This window comes from Zingiber officinale, chromosome 2A, assembly GCF_018446385.1.
Source record: "Zingiber officinale cultivar Zhangliang chromosome 2A, Zo_v1.1, whole genome shotgun sequence".
In the NCBI taxonomy this organism is placed as follows: Eukaryota; Viridiplantae; Streptophyta; class Magnoliopsida; order Zingiberales; family Zingiberaceae; genus Zingiber; species Zingiber officinale.
The window spans coordinates 153377269-153402649 of record NC_055988.1 but is presented as its reverse complement, the minus strand read 5'-3'; the positions used below and the strand labels follow the sequence as shown (position 1 = coordinate 153402649).

Sequence of the window (25381 nt, the reverse complement as noted above, 5' to 3'; positions counted from 1 at the left end):
TTGCCAAAACAGTTTGAAATTAAATCCAAATATTTTAATTTGAATATTCAAATTAAAATAAAATGTATTCCTTTCGTTACACTTTTACTTTATAAGCTAAATCGATTGATAAATAAAATGATTCTTAAAGTTTAACCAGTTGATTAGACCCCACAAAAAAACAAACCTATCAAAATGATCATACGAGTGAATTCTTTCTCAAAATTTAAAGGGGAAAAAAAGGAATTCGGCAATCTTATTTAAGTTTAAAACCACCTTTAAAATGGATATCAAGCCAAGATTTAAAGACCATTTTGACGATCACCTTTATACCGATTAGTATACTGGAAATCAGGTAGTCCGTGTGCACAAGAATTAGCTGGTATCTGTTTGGATACAACCAACAAACAAAAAGAAAATTAGTTTGGCGATGAAAAAACTATAACCATGAGTACATGTCTAAGTAGTACTTGTGTTTAGAAGCATGTTGTAATAGTTGACTCAAAATCGTTCGGCCGTCATAACAAGTGGCTGGGCTTCCTGGCGCTCTTTAGTGAGATATGGCCCCCTTCTAACGGCTCCCTGCAACTGAAACAACAACAGAAGACCAACTTCAACGTCTCTGCACCTCGTGTTTAATCTATAGTACAAGAACTCTTTTATTTATAGCACAAGGACTCCGAGTACTAAAGCATACCTTTCCTGCTATGTCGGCAAAGGCAGCATCATGGAGCAGATTTGACGACAACAGAGCTTTGCTGATAGAGGCACAACATTCATATCGAGCATCCATGCCTGAATGATTATTGTAAAATACAAAATTGGAGAATAATTTTCCATTCAATCTTAAATCATATTAATGCAACCACATTGAGATGAAGATGTTAATCTATGTAGGAAGACAGACCATTTTTTGCAGTCTCAATCTTTGCATCAGTCACGATATCAATAATCTCTGGTTCTGAGCAAACCTCTGTCAAACTCCAACGCCGAGCAACCAAGGCAGAAACCAATCTATATCCCTGTGGTTGGTTAATGAGAAATATTAGTGTGGAATTAAAATTAATTATTTCAGCATTATCATAGGTTCCTATAAATAGGAATAAAATGCAGCGACTACAAGATTACACAAGGGTAAGGGCAAATCAGACAAGTTGTACTGTTTTCTTGTGCAAGAGGGTAAAAAAAGAAGAAGAAAAACACTTACAGCCAATCTGATTTCTGGTTCCTGTTTTAGTGCGGAGAGAAATAATCCCTGCCAGCCAAATTTTAAATAGTGACTAAATTTCAACAAAACCAAATTAGTAGATGACACAGGCAACTAAAGTAAAATGTATCTCAGACACCATGTTGTGCGACTATGGTTGAAAAATGTTTGTGAATAAGTATAGTCCCAATATACAAATAACAACCACTCGGAAGCATCGCTTGGAATTCTGCTCCACCACACCTTAAAAGAAAATTAGAATAAGTGTGATACAATATGAAAAATGTGAAGAAGAAACTAACTGATGGTTTAAGTTTTGGTGTGTTTGCAGCAGCAGTATAGATGAGACGCCTAAGATTTTCCTCAGCCTTATCATCCAGTACCCTGCTATTTTCTGATCGGTCAGCTCCACATATGGTAGCCAGAGCATGCAGACCAGCCTGAGCAACATATCCACCTCATGATGAAATGAGGAAAAAAAAAACAAGACAAGCAAAGGAAGCAATTCAGACATAAGCTTATCACTAAGACCGGTATGTAAATGGCTAAAAATAGGTAATCAAACAAATCCTTTTCTTGCAATTGATAGAAACTACAAGATATCATGACCAGTGCACCAATAACTAACTGGCAAATCAAAAAGAAGGGCAAAAGAGGAACCAGCTAAGCAGATGCAACTTATTATAGAGTAGCCTATAGTTTACTGAGGTATTTTACTCAGACTGAAATAGGATGGGAAGGAAAAAAAAAAATAGAACCGTTTTCAGTTTTCTGATTGAAAAAATTTGGAAATCCAAAAGAAAACTTAAAAGACATCTGCCAAACTATAACCATTTAAATTATTTTTTCTAATTCATCGTTTCAATTTACCAGTAAGGAAGAAAAGAGGATACCAGAATTTAATTACTTCCAAGTCATCTATTTTATTTCAACTTGAATCAATCAGAAGTAAACACAACACAAGCAAGATTACCCACTCTCTATTCTGTCCAAGTAAAAAAAATGTACAGAAAGGTGGAAGAAAATAGTGTAGTTTCTTTCTTTTCTTTTTCCTTAAGATAATTGTTCCAAAAAGGTACCCTTAAAAAACAAGATATGAATATGCTTATGGGGGGAGTGAATTTCTTACCAGCTGTTTGCCTCTACTATGACGGTCAAAAGCAGACTCTACCACATGGGCTGCTACAGAAGATGAGCTTGCCAGTAAGAGGTTTGCTCCTTGATTTGCTGCAAAAGTTAAAACAGCATATAAGACTTCACACATTGAGGTGACAATCTCTTTTTCTTTTCTTTACCAACAAAGAATCAGCACCAAGTCTCTGTTCTGCATCTATTGTCTATGCCAATTTGGTGCTACTCGGCACTGACTAGAGGACACGACTGTAAACTTGGTGCTTTCTTTGCTTGATAAGAGGAATGCCGAGTACCAAAATAGGCGAGAAAATAGGTGATATAGCATGAATATGACTTCAACTTCTTTACACGACAAGAGGAACTTGGAGGACCAAAATTGGGCAGACAATAGATGATATAGCATGAACAAGGTTCATGATTGAAGATAAAAGTAATGCTGATCAAATTAATGAAATCAGCTTAACCTAAAATATAAGCATCAAGTTATGAACATCAAATTTTCTGAATTACAGAAAGCATCTACTTACTTGCTCCCGTCATGCCCAATGCTTCCAAGGCACTTTCAGACTCATCAGTATTTTGACTACCAAGTACTTTTAGTCTTCTATCAATGGCCTCAAGAAGGGCTGTAACACCTGAAAGCCAAGTTCAGGAACAAGATTAACAAAATTGTCAGATCTTAAAATTATGGGCTGCTTATGTTTGTCCTCCCAGATAGATCTATATGAGCACAACTAATATGAAGAGCGATTAAACAAGAATAAATCATCATATCTAACAGGAATGAGGAAAGTGTAACCCTAGGCCTAGCCATAAACATAGTAGAAATATAACAAGTTTACCAATGGTACAGAGTAAGGTGTTTTACTTGATATATTAACAGCTGCATAGGCCTCGGATGAAGAAAGAATCCTTCCACTAATCAAAGCTGCTCTTGATCGTAAGATTGAATCAACTGATGAATTGCTGATGCAAAGCTAAAGATTTCAGACGAAGTAATGACGACTAAAATCTAAAGGAAAAACATACTACTCATACCTGATCATATTAGTTAATAACTGAAATAAAGTTGTCCTCAATAAGAACATGCTACTGTGAGGAGACTCCACTAACTGAGCAAACAGAGAATCCAATTAATATCTGACTAAACAGCTACATGCACTAGTATGGAACAATGAAACATCAATTGACTTTGGTACAAACTAGAGTTGATTGCATAAACACCTCAACAGTCAACACATAGGCTTCTTTTCTACAACTATTAATGTATGCACAAAAAGAAGTACAAATCTATTTCTAGTTTAATATAAGACACGAATCAAGGTTAACATATTCAAGCATAAAAGAGAGAAATTATGACAAGGAAATAAGTAGAGGAACCCTGATATCCGAGTTTTCAATCATGACACATACCTCATTCAAAATCTCCAAAGCACTCAGAGTTGCCAACATATCATTCCCATTGTTGATTTCTATCTCAAACAAGTTAAGTAGGTTTGAGCTGTAAATTGCAGATGCTACAGTACTAGAAAGAGAGAATAGCTTTGCCAAGAGAGCTAAGATTCGTGTTCGTGCCTAAATCATGGAACAAAAACCAATCATAAAAAAACACTTGGAGAAAAATTTATGAAAAGTAAAAATATCAACAATGTACCATTCCATCACGATAGGAAAAGAAAGGAAATGCTAGATTTCAAGCTATAGACAACTTATAGCATGTACCACAAAATTAGTATGAGATCAGAATTTAATAACTAAATAAGAGGGAAAAAGTCATCACAGAAAGAAATTAAAGCATCTAAATTAATAGATCACTCAGCGACCAGTGCTTTGAAACATTATGTTGTAAAATTTAATTTTTGGACAAGATGATAGGATTGAAGCTGAAATTCAATGTGATTACGACCACACTAAAATAAGTTCATTGTTTGTATTAATACTCATCAGATTAATGCTTTGATCCACATGCAGTTGAACATCAGTATCACCTATCATTGATTGGTTTTGTACCTCGTTAGTAGCATATAGTAATTTCTAATTGATTGAATTTGTAGCTCAATAGTACCACATAGGAATTGCTATTTGGTTTATCTCAGATGATGAATTTTCATCAGCCTTGGTGCATCCAACATTTTAGCTTCTCTTCTCTGGTGCTAATTTAGTTTACACTAGCATTCTTCTATTGCTGATATTGAGAAGTAGGTGATGAGTAAAAACAAATTACCCTTGCATCATGGCTACAGATAGTTGTCGATCTAGCACAGATTCAATTGGGAATCCGAAATATACATGGTTATATAATAAAAGACTGAATAATTTATACTTTTCAAGGAAATTATAATTTTTTAGTTTTGATAATTGGTTCTGAAAACACAGAAACAAATCCCAAGCAGACATGATTATAAGGTTTAAGGAACATATCAGCTATATTATAATTGTGATAACTGTGAGATTAAGAGATAATGTGAAAATATCATGAAAATTTTAGTGAAGAGCTGCATAAAGTAAGTGACTAGAAAAAGGACACTCAAACTAACATAGAAGAAGAAACTTAACTATATATTAAGAAGACAATGTAGCAATACTCTGAAGTAGAAAAACCTCATATCTTGCTATTGAGCATATGAGATTATGAGGTACTGCTGTTGTATTTGATGTTCAAACTAACAAAGAACAAGAAATTTCTCTGTACAGAAAGAAAAAAGTGGAATACCACTGAAGAAGACTGGGCAGCTATATTCTTGATCAATGAATACTCTTCACCATCCGTTGGAAAAATGATGCTCTAGGCAATTCATGCAATGAAAATGAAAAATCATGTGCGTTCCTAATAATATGAACATTTAACTTGAGTAACTAAATTCAATAACTGCTTAGCTTACAATGCCCTCAGGAAATTTAGCAATACTTTGAATTGCTCCAAGAGAAGCTGCTGAAGTTTTTTCATCTCTGCCTTAAGGAAATGTGTGTTAGATGAACGTCACAAGGGCAGACCGTGGAAAATGGCATTTCACCATGCATCAACAATGCAAGCATACATTAATGTTGTATAAAACCAAGCATTTCAAAACAAAAGGAACAAATAAGAGTATATAATTAAATTAAATTCTCCTGTCATGCATATCTTAGCTGGAGAGATCCTTTCACTATTTTCATATTGTGTTTTCTCTTTCATCTTTGTGTTACACCAAACAAACTCACAATTGTCAACTATACAGCCTTATTAAGGTACAGTCACAATTATGAACTATTCAGCCTTATTAAGACTATACTTACAAAAAGTCAAAACTATGTATTAATAAATAAGCAAAATATGATGTGAATGGCTTAAATTTCACAGATGCTTACCAGTATAAATCAGTATGAGATTCATGTCCATACCATGCTAGCAAGAATCATGAAATTCTAAAAATAGCATTGATTTATACCAATACTCTCCCTCTAAAATGGTATACTAATACAGACAGTCAATTCATACCCAAAACATAAGCGTCTACAGCAAGTATTGTATCAAAATACTATCACAGTAAAATTATGACATTGAAGAATTGAAAGTTATGATAAAGAATAAAAAAGAAGTTGAATTCATAAGTCAATTTTCAAAAGAGAAAAAAAATCAGGTGATCAATTTTAAAGGAAACAAAACAAAGAGTATTATCAAAATAATGTTCCATCTTCCAAGCCCCATGTTCAAGTCATCATAACCCAGTTTCAGAACAAGTAAGAAAATGACAAGAAAATCAAGGAAGGTTTAAATATGCTTACCCATGAACTAAGCACGTAAGCAGAAGTGGATAGATATTGTACTCAATAATAACCTGTAGAGAAGAAACCACATTGCTGCTGTTCTCCAAAAGATAAGATACCTGGTAAAAGTAGAGGGTGGGTTATTACTTAATTCGTTCCATGTAATTTAGCAGCGGAATAGACAGGAAAATGATATGATCCATATCAAGTTTAGTAGTAAAAATACGAAGTAATATAAAGAAGTAACAGCAGAAGGATATACATTATTCCAACAAACTCTGAAGGATACACTCTTGTAAGGCAAGTATGCCTATAGTGATTCCAAATTTTCAATATAGTTTGCCTTAATGTTTTATCTTTAATGACTAGCTTTGCTTTCTATTTTCATTTGAAGCAGCACTTTATAATAGGTTTTAGGATCAACGCATATCATAACTTAAGTACATGGAATTGTCAAAATATTTTTTATGTGAATGTTAATAGCACCACAAGAATAAAGAAATAGGAAGAGGTACATTCATTATTTCCATAGATGCCACAATGCAAAGACAAGAATAACTTATGTGATGCAATAGAGTTTCAATTTTTAAACTTTTAAATGATTATTATAGGTGTTTCAGTAATTGGGAATGTTCATAAAGTTGAATTAACCAATAGCACCTAGTCTAATTCCCATAAAACAAGATCTTCATTGGATATGATTTGTCCAACCTCTCTCCACTGTTCTCTTTCTCTCTCCCTACTGCATCAGCATTGTTAATCACAATCTGAAAAGTTTCAGTAACCAGTACTATTTCTACAATAGGTGAAATCCGTCACCCTAGTAGCTCCCACGACTGCCCTACACCATTAGGAAAGAGTAAATCAGGTACCCTGCCACCACGACTGCCCTACACCATTAGGCAAGAGTAAATCAGGTACCGAGCAAGCCCCATGTGGGAGGGTATTTCAAAGGCTTTGCAAGGATTCGACCCTTGCTCAATTCTACAAATCTACCACATAGTTACCGGCTCAACTATGCCATGAAATCATAAAGGTGGAGAAGCAGATTATGAATTAACAATTTATATTATGCTTGGTGCAGAGTTTCTGCAGGAGCATCCTCTCTATTCAGGTTCAAGAGAGACATTTAAATGCATGAATCATTATAAACAAAAAAATATATATATATGCTTCTAATCAAAATTCTTGTTCGTACTTTCACATATCAACTTTAAGAGTGTGTTAGCAAAAAATATGCATATAAAATTTCAAATGCGACAAGGGAAACAAATTGTTTTCTTTAAAAAATGTAACAGAAAATTGTTCCCTTGCTTTTTCAAGGCAAATTAGTAACAATAATAGGAAGTGAATTGTTATACACGTACTGCTTTGCAAGACAAACATCTAATAAACTGTGAATTTGCCTGAAGCCCTGCTTGTATAAATTGCTGAAAAACAGAACATGTGAAAGAGAAAATAATTAATATGTAATTATAAAACTAAAACAACATATAAATGTAAATTTTAATGAGAACATTTGCATTAACCTGCCAATCATAGTGTTGTGAAAAACTATCAAAGTTTTCTGATATGAAAAGCTAATAGGAAACATAGATGATTTAATCCAACACAATTTTCAAGAGTCATTGGAGATGCTTCTAGAAATATCTTCCTTAGTTAATCAGTTAAAGCAACTAAGCAAGTATTGTTTCCTAAAGCGGAATCAGCTTTAGTGTTTTATCACTGGCTCCCATTATCTTTTTAGTGTATCATGTAATATAGACAATAAATAGCAATGTAATAAAAAAAATGAAATTTGATTAGCAATAACTCCAAATATTGCATAAATCCGAACGAGATTGTATTGTTCTGATTACATAGCACAATCACGTCTAAACTCAAGATATAACGTCTAATATTTAAAGCTCTTCCACGTACATTGATAACAAATATGACAATCAAACTGTGAGATCAACACAAACGCAAGGCGTGCCAAGGTAAAAAAGACATGAGTCACTACTTACGGAGTAGTCCGGGAGCAGAGAAGCTCCGTAACTTGTCCTGAATATTTTATCCAAACAAGAAACAAGAGTATCTTCAACTCCATTAACATCTGCATTCCTTTGCAAAACACTGCAGAGACGGAAAGGACAAGGTTATTCAAAGCTAATATGTGCATATTCACAACGACAGCAAGATAACGACCAACGTTCACCGAATACAATTCAACGCTAAACCCTATCACCCAAATGAGACTCCCAAACAAAAATAAAATAAAAACGACAACATAGTAAACAATCACAGGAAAGAAAGCCGACAGACCAACCTTAATAATACATGAAGGGGGAACCGATCGAGGAATTCCTTGACAGAAGCATCGTTTTGCAATCCTACAGCAGAAACCAAATCGAGAGAAATCGAAACATGATCCGCGCGAAATGAGATGAATAAGAGAAGATACCGGGATAGGAAGCGAACTCGGAGGCCGCGTGGAGAAGAGGAGCGAGATCGGCAGGCAGATCCACTTCCATAGCCGCACGGATCGAAGAGGAGAAGCTACTTGGGGAAGAAGACACGGCGAAGTGAGAACCGAGACTCCATTACCCTCAACCTGGTTTATATCGACACCCCCAGGCAGAACCGACTCGCAGCGTGGCAAAGACATGGGATAGCCACGTCAGATACCACATCACTGTGGAAGAGGTAGACGAGCCGGACGGGCCGGAATGCCTCCTTACTAATCTTCGCTTAAGCATTAATACACTGAAGCTAAGATCTGCGTGATTACTTAATACCGCAAGCAAAGTTTTAAATTAATCGAAGAATACATTTTAGAATGTCAAACTATACGATGAATATTTAGTTTTTAGAATTGTACTCTTCTGAAAAATGGAATACAGTATTGTGCTTACACAAACACAACCCACGAACAAACTGAAGAGCCCAAAGAACGTTAACAAGAGTAGGCATACAAAGCCTAAACAGATTTAAATTTGTCTGGATAAAATAATAGCTAGTCTGAGCTGACTTTTGAGCTGCATGTTTGCACAACGCTTCACTCCTTTTTAACTTTCAGTTTGTTCCCTCAGGCGACGGATAGTGCTCCTCACAGTCACGGCACTAGCAGTGCTATCAAAGAAGAAGAATGAAGTGTGAGCAAAGGGAAATGCAATGACCAAACCATGCAAGAGTAGGATTCTCATACTCACTTCAATGTATAAGCACCTCCGGCCTTGACCTTGCCACAGTCCTTGCAGCCCCAAATTCCAACTGCCTTTCTTTTCACAGCAAACTATAGAAAAAGGAGAAATGTGACTAATCAGTCAATGGAATGATGCTGCATTCTAAGAAATAATCAGTCAGAGGTTTATACCCAAGAGGGCAATCAGCAGCTAGCGTGATCCTATAATACAGACATGATACGTTGATCTCATAAACAAGAGGAGTATCATAACTTTCAGAAATGAAAACCTTGAAACCGGTGGAAGAATAGATCCCCTTTTGTGTGAAATATTTTCATGAACTTTCTTATAATTTCACCAGAATGGCTTGCGAGAGCTGCCAGAGAAGTAAAAGGGCTTGCAGGAGCTAAAAAAAACTACTTTAGCAGGTTGCAAGGGCTGGCAAAGGGGCTCACATGATTACGAGGGGGTTGGAGGTCATTAAGGAGAGAGTAGCTCGTGAGGAAAATGAGTTCCACTCCAAAGGAGAGCATGGGGAAAATTGACTTCCGCTTTGTCTCGAGTGGAACTCATTTCCCCTCAATTTTCCATTGATTACACCAAGCACATGAAAATGAGGAAAGAACTTTAAAAAAAACAAATAATTTATGCAAAACATACAGATCCTAAGTGTAACATTCACAAATTTCTTATGCAATATGAAGAATAGAAGATTTCTTCTTGGGAATGAATTTCAATGCATAAAAAGAACATAAATAGGATGGTTGAGCAGAGCTAGTTACATAGTGGAGTGAATTGATCATAAAAATATTATATTTGTGCCTGAGACTGCAAATTCAAAATATATTAGTCGCAGAACATTTTCAATGAATTGTCTTAATATATGATTAAGATTTCATCAATATGAATTGCCACACCCACTTAAAAAAAATTATTGGATGCATCACTGTGCTCACAAGAATGATACAAATACCACTAACAACTATGTTTCAAAATCTAATACACAAGACAAAATTCAACACCTGAATGCTAAAATTAGATGCAATGATCACAAAAATAGCATCACTCAGCTTAATCAGTGTTGCAACTTATCCACAAATAGAATGTAGATCAAGCTTTTATCCAGCAAGTCAGCATGAGATAACTTAGCAAGCTGAAAGTCAAAACAAGAAATTGTACCTTCCCACAGAATTCACAGAAGTACTTGGCGTGCTGAGAAACCTCCATTTTTTTAATTTGCTTTCGCAAACTTGCACCGTATCTGGTACCTGAAAGCCAAAAAGGCCAAATCAGAAACAACCTTCTTGATGAACAAAGATAGAGCTACTGAACTATTGGACTACCATATTTCCCAACAATTCCAGCCTTCTTGGTGCGCTTAGTCTGTAATCAGATGAAACAAAAGTGACCAGTCAGTGGAAAGAATGAAAGCCAACAAGACTTAACAGTTGCGTGGATAGTCATAAAACATAGAAGCAGGTTGCGAGAAATAAGGTGATCACCAACTAGAAAAAAAAACATTTGCATGTAGTTTTTCACAAAAATTGGGGGGTAGACCAAATAATGTACCAATATTAACTATACACGGAAGATACCTATAGTCTAAATGTTGAAACAGAGTAGCGCCGGAGAGGAAATAACACAAAGCTTGAACAAGAACAATGAACAAGAATTGAATCTAAGGCGTGTAAACACTTTCAAACCTGTTTTGATGTCTTTTAACTGTTACAATGCAAACTAACCTTCAACATTCTCCCACTTAGTTTGCAATGTAACTCCAAACTAACACTTATTGATATTACACATAAAAGAAAGTGATTTTCATCTTAAACTCTCTTAGTGTAAATAAGTCACAAGTCCATGTCAAATGATTGGTGGCTCATTGCTTAAACCAATATTCAACTATGTCTTAAACTTATCACACATACGAACCATCAATTTTATCTATGATTCACACACTTTTAGCAAGTTTACTGGCCATGTGCTCATCCTAGTATCATAACCATTTACAAAAGCTTTACCCCAAACTTTTGTTAGAAGCGGCACTTCTTATGAATTCATTATCTCAATTCTTATTAATTGACCTAATAAAACACTTCTGAGAAAATTGCATTAAGAACCTAAGTTCAACCTACTCACTTAAGAGTAACAAAGTATGGATCTTGAACTTGGAATGGTACCCATGAACCAGGGGCTCACAATCATTTAATAACTTATTTTTACCCTTTAAACCCCTCAATCTAGGATGTACTAGAAGGAGGTTGGGTTCCCATCATTAAATGACTTTAGATTAGGAGTTTCAATCCCATTCTGGATGTTGTCAAACTCACCAAATCTCTTGCTAGAGATTTGGTAAGCGGATCCGCTAAATTCTTATGTATTCTAACAAACACAATAGAGACAACATCATTATTAAGTATTTCTCTAATAAATGCATGCCTAAAACTAATATGTCTAGACATAGTAATTTCACTGTCACAATACATGGTTATAGGTGGCATTGACTTAGTCCAAAAATCTATATCAAGTAATAGATCTCTCGGCCACTCGACTTCTTTACAATCTGAGGCTAACGCCACAAACTCAAATTCCATTGTGGAATGAGTTATTAGTGTTTGTTTCTTTGAGATCCAAGAAACATCTCCACCACCAAGTAAAAAGATAAAACCACTGGTAGGTTTTTGATCACTTATGCTAGTGATCCAATTAGCATCCGTAAATCCCTCTAGAACACAAGGAAAATTATTATAGAAAATGCTTAAATCTCTTGTCCTTTTTAGATAACCAAACACTCTAGTCACGCTTTCCAATGTTCTTTACTTGGATTCTTTGTATATCTAGCTAATTCGCACACCGCATAAGGTATATCAGGTCTTGTACAACCCATTCCATATATGAGACTTCCAATAAGACTACATACTCAAGTTGTGCTACCGGATTACCATCATTATCACAAACTTTGAGGTTAATCAAAAGGTGTACTCGCTTCTTTCACATTCAAATATTGATATTTCTTTAAAATCCTATCAACATAGTGAGTTTGAGAAAGAGCAAAACCGTCACTATGTCTCTTAACTTTTATCCCTAAGATAGTATGAACCTCGCCAAGATCTTTCATTTTGAACTTAGAAGATAGATACTCCTTAGTTTCAACTATGTCCTTTGTAGTGTCACTTACAATTAGCGTGTCATCGACATAGATACAAATTACAACTCTACTTTTACTAGTGAATTTAGAGTAAATGCACTTATCTGCATTATTATATCTAAAACCATTAGAAAGTAGAACACCCTCAAACTTTTCATGCCATTGTTTTGGGGCTTGTTTTAGACCATACAGAGATTTTACTAGTTTACACACATTAGTCTCATTTCCAGGAAGCACAAAGCCTTCCGATTGATCCATATACATCTCTTCATCTAAATCACCATTTAGAAAGGTTGTTTTCACATCCATCTGGTGAACATGAAGATTCAAAATGGAAGTCAAAGCTAAAATTACTCTTATAGAGGTTATTCTAGCTACGGGTGCATATGAATCAAAGTAATCAATTCCTTCTTTTTGTCTAAACCCTTTAGCTACTAACCTAGCTTTGTAGGTGAGAATGGTTCCATTAGTAGCTAGTTTTTTTCTAAACACCCACTTGCAACCAATAGGTTTTGAGCCTTGTGGTAGATTAACTAGAACCCAAGTACCATTAGATAGTATTGAGTCCAATTATTCATTTATAGCTTCTTTCCAACAAGTTGCATCCCTAGAGTCCATGGTTTCTTTATAGGTCTTAGGGTCTTCCTCAACACTAAGCAAAAATAGAATTTTGTATAATAGAGAATCCCTGGTACCTTCCATAAGAAACACACTGTTTTGTGACCATATGAAATCTGAAGAAAGATGTTCATTCTTTCTTTGTCTTTGACTTCTTCTAGGTTCACTAGAGATGTCAACTTCATTGGTTCTTGACTCACTAGAAGTCTTTTCATGGAAAGAACTTGATGCACTAACTGGAATCATTCCCTCTTTTAAGTCCTTGAGAAATTGACTTTCTGAAAATTGCACATCTCTTGATCCCACCACTATGACATTGTTCTCAATGTCAAGTAATCTATATGCCTTTGAATTTTCAACATAGCCTACTAGCACACTTTTGAATGCTCTAAGTCCTAATTTTGTTCTTTTGTTGTCAGGAACTATAGAAAGCCACATCCCCAAACCCTTAACTATGATAGGTTTGGTTTTCTTCCTTTCAATAACTCATACGGACACATTTTAGTCCTTAACGAAGGAACTCTATTTTGGACATGACTAGCAGCCAACAATGCCTCACCCCACAAATTAGTTGACAATCCTGAACTTAATAACATGGTATTAACCATATCATTTAAAGTTATATTCTTTCTTTTAGCCAAACCATTTTGTTGTGGTGTGTATGACGCACTAGTTTGGCGCACTATGTCACTTTCTTCACAAAATTTTGAGAATTCACTTGAGAGATATTCACCTCCTCTATTACTTCTCAAAAATCTTAATCTTTTGGCACATTTGGTTTTCTACAGAGCTTTATATGTCTTAAAAGAGTTAAATGCTTCATCCTTTGATTTCATCAAGTACACATAAGTAAATCTTGAAAAATCATCTATGAATGTGATGAAGTATTTATTACCCCCTCTTGTTAGTAACCCATTAAGTACACACACATCCGAATGAATTAACTCAAGAACTTGATTTGTTCTTTCAACTTTAGGAAAAGGCAATCTAGTTATTTTTGCTTGTATGCATGTTTCACACTTATTTAGTTTATTATGATCACTATAGTTGATTAGTCTATTTTTAGACATAAATTTTAACACTTTATGACTAGCATGTCTAAATCTACCATGCCATAAACAATAAGAAGAGTCGAGCATATAAATAAAAATATTATTTATTTCATTGATACTCAACTTAAACATACCATTACAAGCATATGCCTTTCCTATAAAAATGTCATTCTTAGACAAGATTAAATTGTTGGACTCTATTACGGCCTTCAATCCTTTCTTGTTAAGGATATCCGCGGAGACAAGATTCTTGATTGGGACATGAAGTACATTGGTAAGGATCAATTTCTTTAAGGATGTGAATTGAAGGTGCACATCACCCTTGCCAAGCACCTTGGCTCTTACACCATTTGCCATAATCACTTCATGTCCTTCAAGCACTTCATATGTCTTGAATTGATCTTTGTCACTGCACACATGTATGGCTGCACCCGAGTCATACCACCAATCCTTTGATGAGGAAGGTGTTGCCATGTGGAGTTCGGTTGACACACCAAGTGTAACCATTGCTTCCATTTCTGCACTTTCAATAGTATTAGCACTAGGAGCATTATTATATTTTTGTTTCTTTTTGGCCCTACATTCATTCTTGTAATGCCCCGTTTTGCCACAATTGTAAAAACTCTACTCTTCTTCTTCTTGTCACTAGAAAAGGCATTTTTAGGTTTTTTTAGTAAATCTATTCTCCGCAACCAAATTCACTCTAGGACCACTTTTCTTTTCTTTCCTATGCAAGACCCTAGTGCCTTCTTCAATTCTAAGGTGTTTCAACACACTAGATATGGTCAAAATTTCAGAAGTATGAAGTAATTTCTTTTGATAATCATTCTATGAAGATGGCAACTTCGCAATTATAGCACCTACTTGCATAGATTCTGAAATTTCTACACCATAGTTCTTAAGTTTTCAAACTATCACTTGTTGATTATGAATTTGATCCATTAGAGGAGAATTATCATCTAACTTAAACCCAAAATATTTTTTAACAAGAAACTTATCTTATCCTTGTTTTTGGATGACATATTCACGCTCCAAAGTTGTCCAAATCTCTCTTAGATTCTTCACCGCAGTGACCAGATCATAGAGTGTGTCCGAAAGTGTGTTGAGAAAGCACTTCATCCTCCTCCCGCTTGACCCGTTGCTTCATTAATTCTTCCAAATCATCATCAGTGGGTGATGTGATCGCAAGAAGATTAAGGTTGAGCGCACAAGCGATCCTCAATGCGGTGAGAAAGAACATCAACTTGTCTTTCCACCAGTTGAAGTTTGTTCCCGTTCCATCAAGCCTATCTAGTTTGACAAAGTTTGGAAAAAAAACCCCTAACCGTCTACTCCCCGACTCTCTCTTTTTGGGCGATTTGGGCGGTGACCCTCTCACCTACGGCGCTGGCATGCCGTCGGCACCGGATCCATCACACTTCCCCCCTCTTCCTATCTCCACCTGGAGTCAGCCCCTACCAAGGTCTCCTATGCTGCCCCTTTGAAGCCACAGTCTCCATGCACCTCGAAGAAGAGCTTCGCTGACCTTGCAGAGGAGTGCAATCCTGCAACGATCTACAACAATAAACTAGGTATATTTTACTCTGAGGATGAGATCGCTAGTATGGCTAAACCTTATGAATTCACATTAATTGGAAAGTTTCCTGGCTGGAGGCCAAATAATATGGTTGTTTTACAAGCTTTTGAGAATTTGGGATTGTCTAGCTTTTATAATGTTCGGTTTTTGCATTCCGGGTACATTTTATTGCATCTTACTTCAAACGAGGATATGGCTCGTATTTGGGCTCGAGATGTTTGGTTCATTGGAGGTGTTCCTTTGAGAATTTTTAAGTGGTTTCCTCATTTCTCCTCTGAGGCAGAATCCTCTATTGTTCCTGTTTGGATTCAGCTTCCAGATCTGCCTATTCATATATAAGACAAGAGGTGTTTGTTTTCAATTGCTTGCATTATTGGGAAACCGATTAAAATCGATGAAGCAACTGCTGATGGAACCAGATTGTTTATGGCTCAGGAATGTGTGGAAATGGATCTCTTAAAGTCAAAGGTAGACGATTTTTGGATTGACATTGGTGAGGAAAAGAGGCTGCAAAAAGTGGTGTTTGAAAAACACCCTAAATACTGTGTAGATTGTTTGCATCTGGGCCATTTTGTAGATGATTGTTATGCTAATGGCAAGAAGCCAAAACCTATGTGGAGGTCTGATAAGATGGAGACTAATGTTGATAATGAGGATTTAAGAGTGATTATAAATTGAAGGAGGAATGCTGGGAAAGAAAAAGAGAATCCTGCTGATTTAAAGGAGACACATCTTGATGCTTAATAATAAAGATGTGGCAAATCAGGTTTGGATTCAGAAAAAGGTGAGTTCCAATAGAATGGAAATGGCGGCCAAAGAAGTTAATGAAGGTGGAAACAGATTCCAACCTCTTTGTGCTTTGGAGGAAGTTGAGCAATGCACCATGCAAGAAGACGGAAAACTGAACCAGGATGAGGTGATTATTAGTACAGATGGTATTGCGCAAGAAAGGAATAAAAATAGAAGTTCTGATGGGAAGACAAGTAGTGAACAGATGAGGGAAGAAGTCTTGGTGATTGGAGATTTAGTTGAAATTTTGGATTCTAATTCTGATTTAAATGTGGCTGGTGGGCATCAAAGTCAGAAGGATATGAACTTAATTGAAGATAGTGTTCTTTTGTGTGTTGGATCAGAGCAAACAGTGGCTGGTCAGAATGAAAAGGTGAAGAATTCCATTTGGGCAGAGGTGTTTACAGTGAAAAAGGCTGGCTCAGTTTCTGAACACAGAGAATTGTTAAAGTTGGAGCTTCTAGCTGTGCCGACCTTGTCTGTGAAATGCAGAATCACCTACAGCATTTGTTTCATCTACAGGAAAGCGTTTAGCAGTTTGTCAATTGAATCAAATGGCTGATAATGTAGAGCAATCAGGAGGTTCTTCTTCCTTTAGAGATGCAGGTTGGAAATGTTGGTGTGGGAATGTCCAAATCTTTTGTGGATACGAATGAGTCTGATACATCTGTTTCTGTGCATTTACAAAGAAGCTCTTCTCTTTCAGATTTTTCAAGTGTGATCCTTGAGAAAAATGATGTCTTGCATAAGGATTTGGTCATCCAACAACATCCGGTTGTTAATCAAAGGGTAACTCGAAGCAAAGCAAATGCTCAAAGAACTTCTTAAAAAAAAATTAAATGTCTAGGATAATTCCAATCTCTTAGGAGAACACTGTTCTTGAAAAAATATCATCATGCTAATTTTATGGGTATCCTTGAGCCTGCCTTTTGTTTCTTTTGATGCATCTTTTTATCACTAGGAGGTTGGGTTTTAATCATGGTGTGATAAACTGTTCTGGGAAAATTTGATTTCTTTATGATAATAATGTAGATTGTACTATATTGATGGATCATGAACAATTTTTACATCTTAAATTACAATCTCATATATTCCCTATTAGTATGTTGGTGACTGTGGTTTCTACTAAATGCACAACAATTGAAAGAAATGTTCTTTGGGGAAAGCTTTTAGATATCAAGCCTGATGTTGATGATTTCTGGTTAGTGGGTGGAGATTTTAATGTTATAATGAGCATTCTGCAAGAATTCTTCCTAAGTTGGGTATAGTGGATGATTTTAATAATTTTTCGATGTTAGCTGGTTTATTGGATGCTGGTTTTATGGGAGACAGATTTACGTAGACTAATAATAAAATTTGGAAGTGTTTGGATAGAATACTTATTTCTCTATCATGGAATAACCACAGGTTTCAGTTCGGGTGGAGATTTAAGTAGAGATGCTTCTGATCACTGCCCTTTATTTATTTCATTTCCTGATTTTCTCAACCGGTGTCATCATTTCGATTTCAAAATATGTGGATTAAACATCACAATTTTTTTGTTCACGGCTAGACTGAATTGGATGTTGCCTTGTGATGGCTTTGGACTTCATAAACTGCAATTTAAACTTAAGAGGTTAAAAGCTCATTTGAAATGGTGGAACACAGATGTGTTTGGGAACATTCATGACAAGGTCAAGCAAGCTGAAGAGGAATTTTCTATTGCTGAAAAGTCTTTTGATCTGGATCCCATTGAAGTGAATAAATTGAATATGGCTAAGAAGCAGACTTCTTTGTTTCAAACTTTATATACGGAGGAGACTTTTTGAAAGCAAAAGGCAGCTATTAGGTGGTGGATGGGTGAAGATGACCGAAACACTAAATTCTTCCATAGTATGGTACAAAAAAGGAGAATGGCAAATAGGATCTTTCGGATATGGAATGAGGGGATTTGCTTGGACAAGCCGGAGCTTATTCAAGCTTCGGGTGGAGATTTTTTTGAGGACTTGTTGATGTGAGAGGAATTTGATTGCACCAAAATAGATAGGGAGCATATTCCTTCATTGATTAGTGCTAATAAGAATTCTGTTTTATGTGCATTACCTTCTATGGAGGAGATTAAGCAGGTTATTTTGGATATGTGTGAAGATAGTGCAGCTGGTCCAGATGATTTTTTAGTGGCCTTTTATGTTGCTTGTTGGGAGATTATTAAGGAAGATGTATATCAAGCTGTTTTGGACTTTTTCAGAGAGGGACATCTTCCAAAGGGAATGGTTGCCACTACCATTGTCCTTTTACCGAAGATTGATAGTCCACAGCAATGGCAAGATTTCAGGCTAATTAGTTTGTGTAATGTCTCGAACAAGATTGTTTCTAAATTGATTTCTATTAGATTGAGACAAACACTAGAGAAAATTATATCTCCCTTGCAAAGTGGCTTTGTGTCAGGTCGTTTAATATCAAATAATATTCTTTTGGCTCAGGAGCTTAATCACAAATTGAATTATCATGTGAGAGGTGGTAACTTAATTCTAAAGCTTGATATGGGTAAGGCTTATGACAGGTTCAATGGTGTTTCTTATTTAAAGTAATGGCGGCTTTTGGGTTTTCTGATTCTGTTATTGATCTTATTAGAAGATGTGTTGATGCATGTTGGTTTTCTGTGCGTATTAATGGTCATTTGTCTGATTTCTTTCATGCAAAACGAGGCCTTCGACAAGGGGATCCTATTTCCCCACTATTATTTATTATTGTTGCTGAATTTCTTTGTAGGGGATTGGATTCTCTTTTTAATAAATGTCCTCAAATGTTCTTTGAATCTGGATGTGGGGTTAAGATATCACATCTTGCGTATGCAGATGATATTATGATCTTAATGAATGGATCTATTAATGGTGTGAAAAGAGTTAAAGATTTTTTGAGGACATATGAAGCTTGTTGGGGTCAATTGATTAATGAGGCTAAGAGTCAGTTCTTTCCTTCTAAAGGAATATGTGTCGGGCGTAGAAAGTTGATTGCTACCATTTCCGGGTTTCAATAAGGGCCGTTCCCAATTATTTATTTGGGGGTTCCTATATTTTCTTGAAATAGAAAGTCGGTTTATTTCCAGCCTCTTTTAGAAAAATAAGGAAAAAGCTTCTTGGATGGAATATCTCGTGGCTCTCACATAGGATCAATTACTTCTTATTCAGAGTGTGTTGTGTTCCTTGCCTTTTTATTTATTGCAGATTATACTTCCTCCTTTAGTAATGCTTCATCAGATTGAAATGATGTTTGCTAATTTTTTTTGGGGGGGATCTTTGGGTTCAAAAAAGAATACACATTGGATTTCTTGGTCCAAAATTTGTAGACCAAAATTAGGAGGATTGGGGTTGAGGAGACTTTCAGATGTAGCTACTGCATTATCAATTAAATTGTAGTATCGTTTTAGAGACCAGAAGTGGGATTTATTCTTAACTAATATTTATTTTGGTGTTAAATCTCCTATTTTGGTTGAGTTAAAATGTAATGCTTCTCCATATTGGCAATGACTTGTTAAAATTCGCAGCATTGCAGAACAGCATATTGGGTGGATTATAGGCAATGGAAAAATAAAATTTTGGTATGATTATTGGCTTGATAGTGGTCCATTATTTCGGTCTTATACTGTTTTAGGGATTCTAAATGTTTTGGTTTCAAATTTTATTGATGAGCAGGGTTGGAATCTGGTTAAACTTTGGGAAGCCCTTCCGTATGTTATTGTGAAAGAGATTGGTGAGTTACCTATTTTCATGAATGAGCCAGATACATTAGTGTGGAGACCTTCTAAAGATGGCCAATTCTCTCTAAAATCTGTATGGAATTGTGTTAGAACTTCACATCACTCCCATTTAATTTGGAAGGCTTGTTGGAGTAGATTGTTGATTCCAAATATCTCTATATCTTTTTTTCAATGGGACAATTGCTCTAGGTATGGTCCTATTTTGCACATCTTTTTCAGGTTAGAAATTTTATTATGTTCGAGAGTTGGATGGTTGGAGTTGGATGGTCTCATCAAGGCAATGTCCATGAGGTGATACCTTTCCTTATTATTTGGTTTTTGTGGGTGGCTCGGAATTATGCTAAGCATCGTGGTATTACCTCATCGGTGCAAAAAATTATTAGGAATATTATGCAATATATCTGTCATGGTAGTGTTGCTGAGTTTATTAAGAATTGTCATTGGAAAGGTTACATTTTAGTAGCTAAGTTGCTTGGGATACATGCTGAGATTAAGTCAATCGATATAGTTACTATGGTGAAGTGGCAAAAGCCCGAAGTGGGTGTCTATAAGCTCAACACTGATGGGTGCTCAAACAATAACCCGGGTCCCTCTTCTTATGGGTCTATTGTTAAGAGCTTCTAATGGATTGGTTATTAGAGCTATGCAGGGATCTATTGGTATGGAAACAAATGTTAGAGCAGAATTATTTGCCATTTGTAAAGGTTTGCAATTTTGTGTTGATAACTTTTATTTTCCTTTATGGCTTGAATCTGATTCCATGGTTGCTTTACAAATTATTCGATCTCCTTTTGTGTGCTGGGAGTTTAGACATTTGGTACTGAAAATTAAGAACCTGATTGGTAAGTATAATGTTCATTGTTTCCATGAAAATAGAGAGGCAAATGCGGCGGTTGACCACCTTGCTAATAGAGCTTTTGGCTATTCTGAGGACATTGTTTTATTTAGTCACTCTATTAACAAGGAGCTTTCTGGAATCTGTAAATTGGAGAGGATTGGTCTTCCTTATGTGAGACTTTCATGTAAACCTGATACATAGGGGAGTGTGGAGTTGGACATGAAGACAGCTTTTATTTTGTTGAAATGTGATGTTATTAGAAAAGTAGATTTGTGGTGTTTCATGAAGATTGGTTTCTCTGATATGGGTTTCTGAATTTTTATGGATCTGTTCTGGTATGGGTTTATGTTTGTTTATATGGAGTTTCTGATATGGCTATTTCATGGAAAACCTCAAGGGTGCATGTCTAGCTTTTGAAGGCATGGATTTTGAGATTTTTGGTTTGTGTGTCACAAGCACAGGGGTTTTGTATTTTGCTACAGGTTTCCTTCTTTTCATATTGTGAAGCACTTGTGGAATGGTCTTTTTGGTGTTTTGCCGGCTGGAGGTTCCCAAAATGTGAGGGTTCTGCTGGTTATGGGTATTTCCCAGTTTTAAAGGGGTTTCTTTTGGAGTTGATGACAGAGCTTGGCATGTTTTCTGGTGCTTCGGTTAGGTGATTACATTAAAGGAATTTTGTACAGCATAAAGGAAGTTGAGGATCTTTTGGATTGGCTTCTGGGAGGTTTTCTTTGAATATTTTTGTAAAGGGTTTTGCAAGATCTTTGTGATTTGGTGGCTTCTTTGTGTTGTGGATTGGTGGTTATAGTAAAGGGTTTTCTTGGGCCAGGAATTCAAACTTTTCTTTGCAATGGTGTAGTTCAGTTTGGATTGGAGAAGTTATTTCTTTTATTTGGTGGTGGATTCTTGTTTCTTGTGATTAGGAAATGTTCTTTTAAATACCCTGAGGCTATGATTTGTTTTGATCAGAAGTTGATGAGGTTTTATTGGTGATGTTGGTAAGTTTGTTTTGATAGCTTTGATATTTAATGAATCCAGCATCTGTTTAGTGCAGTTTCATTATTACCATGGAGTTTTGATTCTCAACTTCTGATATGTGGTAATTGATTGATGAGTGTATGTTTAAACCTGCAAAAATGATGATGACTGTTAATGCTATTGTTTGTTTTTGGAATGGGGGAGGGCTGCTGTTATTCGAATTGTTTCGGCAAAATTGTGGAGCTGCAATTAGTTCAACGTGTCTTTCTCCTTGTGATGTTGTAAGGAGCTGATGTAATTCTATTGGTGGTATTGATATGGAAGCTGGTGTTTTTTCTGATGGGTTTTTTATATTGGTGAAAGCTTATGGATGAGGATACTTGTTTGGTGCTTGGATGTATATTCTATTGATTTGATATGGTATCACAAATCTAAAGTGTGTTTGGATGGTTTTGGTTTCGAGAAGTTGATGCAAGTCTTTTTGGTACCTGATTTTTATTGGTATTCCCATAGGTACAATTGTTTCAGCTTCCTCTATCGGTGATTCGGTGATGTGATAATCACTTGTAATTCTTGCACTTCTGATGTGTGCAAGAATTGGAATGGAGTAGTCTGTTTGGAGATCATGGTCTGGACTTATTTTTGTGAGCTTGGAGGCATATTCTCAAGCGTTCATTGTTGGTGATTATTTGGAGATACAAGTCTTAAGGAAGTGGAAGAAACCTCTTTGGTATGTTGGTGTTATTTTGTTAAAGAGTTTGTAAGTGAAGTCTTTTTGTTTTGAGATCTTAGAATGTAAGTATCGAGAGGAGTTATCTTAGTTTGAATATACATGTAAATCTTTGGAGTCCTTGTAAATTGTAGTATGAGGTCAGGTTTGGCCCCCTCATACTAGGGTTTTTCTTTTCACATATGAAATTTCCTATTGAATTTTTTTAAAAAAAAAATCTTGATGGCAAATTCTTGAGTGGACTCCATGGTTATGAATGAATTAACTCTTTAAGATGGTTGAAACAGAGTAGTGCCAGAGAGGAAATAACACAAAGTTTGAACAAGAACAATGAACAAGAATTGAATCTAAGGCGTGTAAACACTTTCAAACCTGTTTTGATGTCTTTTAACTGTTATAATGTAAATTAACCTTCACACTAAATTCACTAACCTAACACAAAAATACCTTTTTGATAGCATTTTTACAGTCTATTAAACTATTAGAAACTAATATTCATAAATTGTTGCTTATTACTTCGGACTGATACAGTGAAGTCTAGAAAATTTGATACCAAATTTGAATACAGCTATCAAACAACAGAGAACAAGGGGGAAAGCCAAAAATTCCAGCCACGTTCACTTTCTCATAATCTCTAGGAAGAATTTAAACAAAACATCCACCAAGAAAGGAAATCTACACAATGAATCAAATCGTAACGAGCCGACGCTTACCATTTTGCCCGGGGTCGAGCTGCTAGATGCCGCCTTGCTCTGCCAACCTACGCAGCAAGGAAGAAGTCCAAAGAGGAGGAGCGAAGGCAGGCCTCCATTTCGACGTAGTTATCGCTGAAGCCCTGATTGGAACGGAAGAGGATCATTTGGAACAGGCGAACAATGAATCAGGACCGTCCAATATCCTATGGACCCGACTTCTACTTGGGCCCAACTTCGGTAATCTGAATCTGAATTCTATTGGGCTTTTCTAGAAGTTCATCGATGGCTCAAACAAAAATATTATAATTATTGAATCAGAATATAAATTATTTCATCAATGTCTTAAATTTGTAATTAAATTTACAAAATATCGTTAAATCCACGGCAGAGATTCAAAATATAGTATAAAAGGTATTTAGCCAAAAAAAAAAAATCCAGTAAAAAATAACACATTTTTTAAAAAAACCGACACTTCTTCAAGTAGCCACCATCTTTCTTCTACAATTGTTAGGCGCCGCCGCTCTCTCTTCAGCTACGTACTTGTTTGGCTCAAATGCGTGGCACTGCCGGCAAGCCGCCGCAAGCATCCCCAGCACCCCAACTCGCCGCATCTTCTGCCCGCCGCCTCCCTTCTCAGGCACACCAATATTCCTCACTCTTCCAATTCCAATCGATCCCACTCTCCTCACGCCTGATCCACCACCACCAACACTCCGGCGGCCGTGCGCATCGCACAACTTGAACGACACCCGCTTCGCCGGAGAGCTGATCATCCTCTTCTCACTCCCATAGCTCCTGCTGCTCTCGGTGAAAAACCGTCCGCTGGAGAAGAGGAGGTCGGCCGGCTCCTGCGGAGGAGGATCGCCGATGGCTTCAAATTTGAACGAGAAGGAGAGTGAGGCGTCGTCGTCGGATGAATCCATGGATTTGTTTTGGTTCTTGGAAGGCCACATATATATCAGTGTATCGATGATGATGAGAACTAAGCTCTATTTTTGGGTTTCAATTGAAATGACGAAGGAAGCAAAGTTGTTGAGCCTGTTTGCTTCTGCAATTTAATTTATCGTCGTCCTCTCAGGACGGTCGAGATACGGTGATGACGATGGATGGTTGGGTAGGCAAACTCAAAGTCAAACGAATTCAGTTTTTTAAAAAAAAAAAAAAATACAACCTGATCAAGTGGTAAGGACGGGACACCCACGTCGACGGAGGTCAACGATATGTGGAGATAATTAGATGTGGCTCCAAGGTCCCATCAAGCAGACCGGCTAGTAGCCCGGTCGGCAGGATGCCCTCCAGGCCGACCGGAATATAGTTCGACCATAGATCGAGCTTCCGACGCTTAAGGTAAAGGAGCTTATGGGCCGAGCGGACAGACCGCTCGGGCGAAGCACAGATCACTGAGGTGTGATCCCATCCGAGCACAGGACTGAGGATCTTCTCGCTCGGTTCAATACATACACGTACCCGAGTGCTAGGAGCGCCGAGCGGCCGGACCACTTGCCCCTGGAACCGACAAGAGGCACAAAAAGACGAAAGGGACAGCTGGTAACATCATCCTCGAGACGCCTGCCACCGACAAACAGCATGGTCGGCGGTCGGACCGGACAGAGTATCGTACGGTGGAAACTTCTACCGTCACGTCAGGGATATGCTCGGACGATTGTGGAATGACGTCAGACGTGCTTTTCTGACACACTCATTTGGAGGTATGTTTGGGGAAGCGGGCAAGCATCGAGAAGCGTGTCCGCGCCCCTCCCCCCGGGTCCTATATAAGGACCCCAGACTTTGATGGAGGTATAGAGAATTCTCATCACTGTAGTCACAGTTACTCTGCCTCTTTTCTTTTTCGCCTGACTTGAGCGTCGGAGGGTCGTTGCCGGGAACCCCCTCCCGGATCGGCTTCTTTGCAGGTTCATCGATCACCAGTCGGAGTCAGCGGAGAGCGCCACGCCCCCAGCGTCTATCGACTCAACGCTCGGACAGG

The 25381-nt window shown here is 36.9% G+C and overlaps 2 protein-coding genes across 4 annotated transcripts; both read right to left on the bottom strand.

Annotated features, from left to right (window-relative positions):
- Positions 1–321: 321 nt before the first annotated feature.
- LOC122042798 lies at positions 322–8671 on the bottom strand. 3 transcript variants are annotated; one of them, XM_042603109.1, is made up of 18 exons: positions 8511–8671; positions 8376–8439; positions 8074–8182; positions 7435–7497; positions 6086–6186; positions 5203–5269; positions 5034–5105; positions 3734–3895; positions 3359–3432; positions 3189–3286; positions 2848–2955; positions 2316–2413; positions 1489–1626; positions 1187–1234; positions 887–1001; positions 677–774; positions 450–567; positions 322–365 (listed from the first exon to the last, which is right to left on the bottom strand). In XM_042603109.1, the coding sequence occupies exons 1-17, from the start codon at positions 8578–8580 to the stop codon at positions 481–483; spliced, it is 1572 nt and encodes a 523-aa protein (XP_042459043.1). In that variant the 5' UTR covers positions 8581–8671; the 3' UTR covers positions 322–365; positions 450–480. The 3 variants fall into 3 exon arrangements, with proteins under 3 accessions (XP_042459043.1, XP_042459042.1, XP_042459044.1); XM_042603108.1 differs by having other exon boundaries at positions 322–567; XM_042603110.1 differs by lacking the exons at positions 322–365; positions 450–567; positions 677–774 and having other exon boundaries at positions 903–1001; positions 1326–1626.
- A 223-nt stretch (positions 8672–8894) lies between these two features.
- LOC122042797 (60S ribosomal protein L37a-1) lies at positions 8895–23544 on the bottom strand. Its single transcript, XM_042603106.1, has 5 exons — positions 23413–23544; positions 10575–10614; positions 10411–10499; positions 9259–9341; positions 8895–9178 (listed from the first exon to the last, which is right to left on the bottom strand). Exons 1-5 carry the CDS (start codon positions 23413–23415, stop codon positions 9115–9117), a joined length of 279 nt encoding a protein of 92 aa, XP_042459040.1. The 5' UTR covers positions 23416–23544; the 3' UTR covers positions 8895–9114.
- Positions 23545–25381: the final 1837 nt, after the last annotated feature.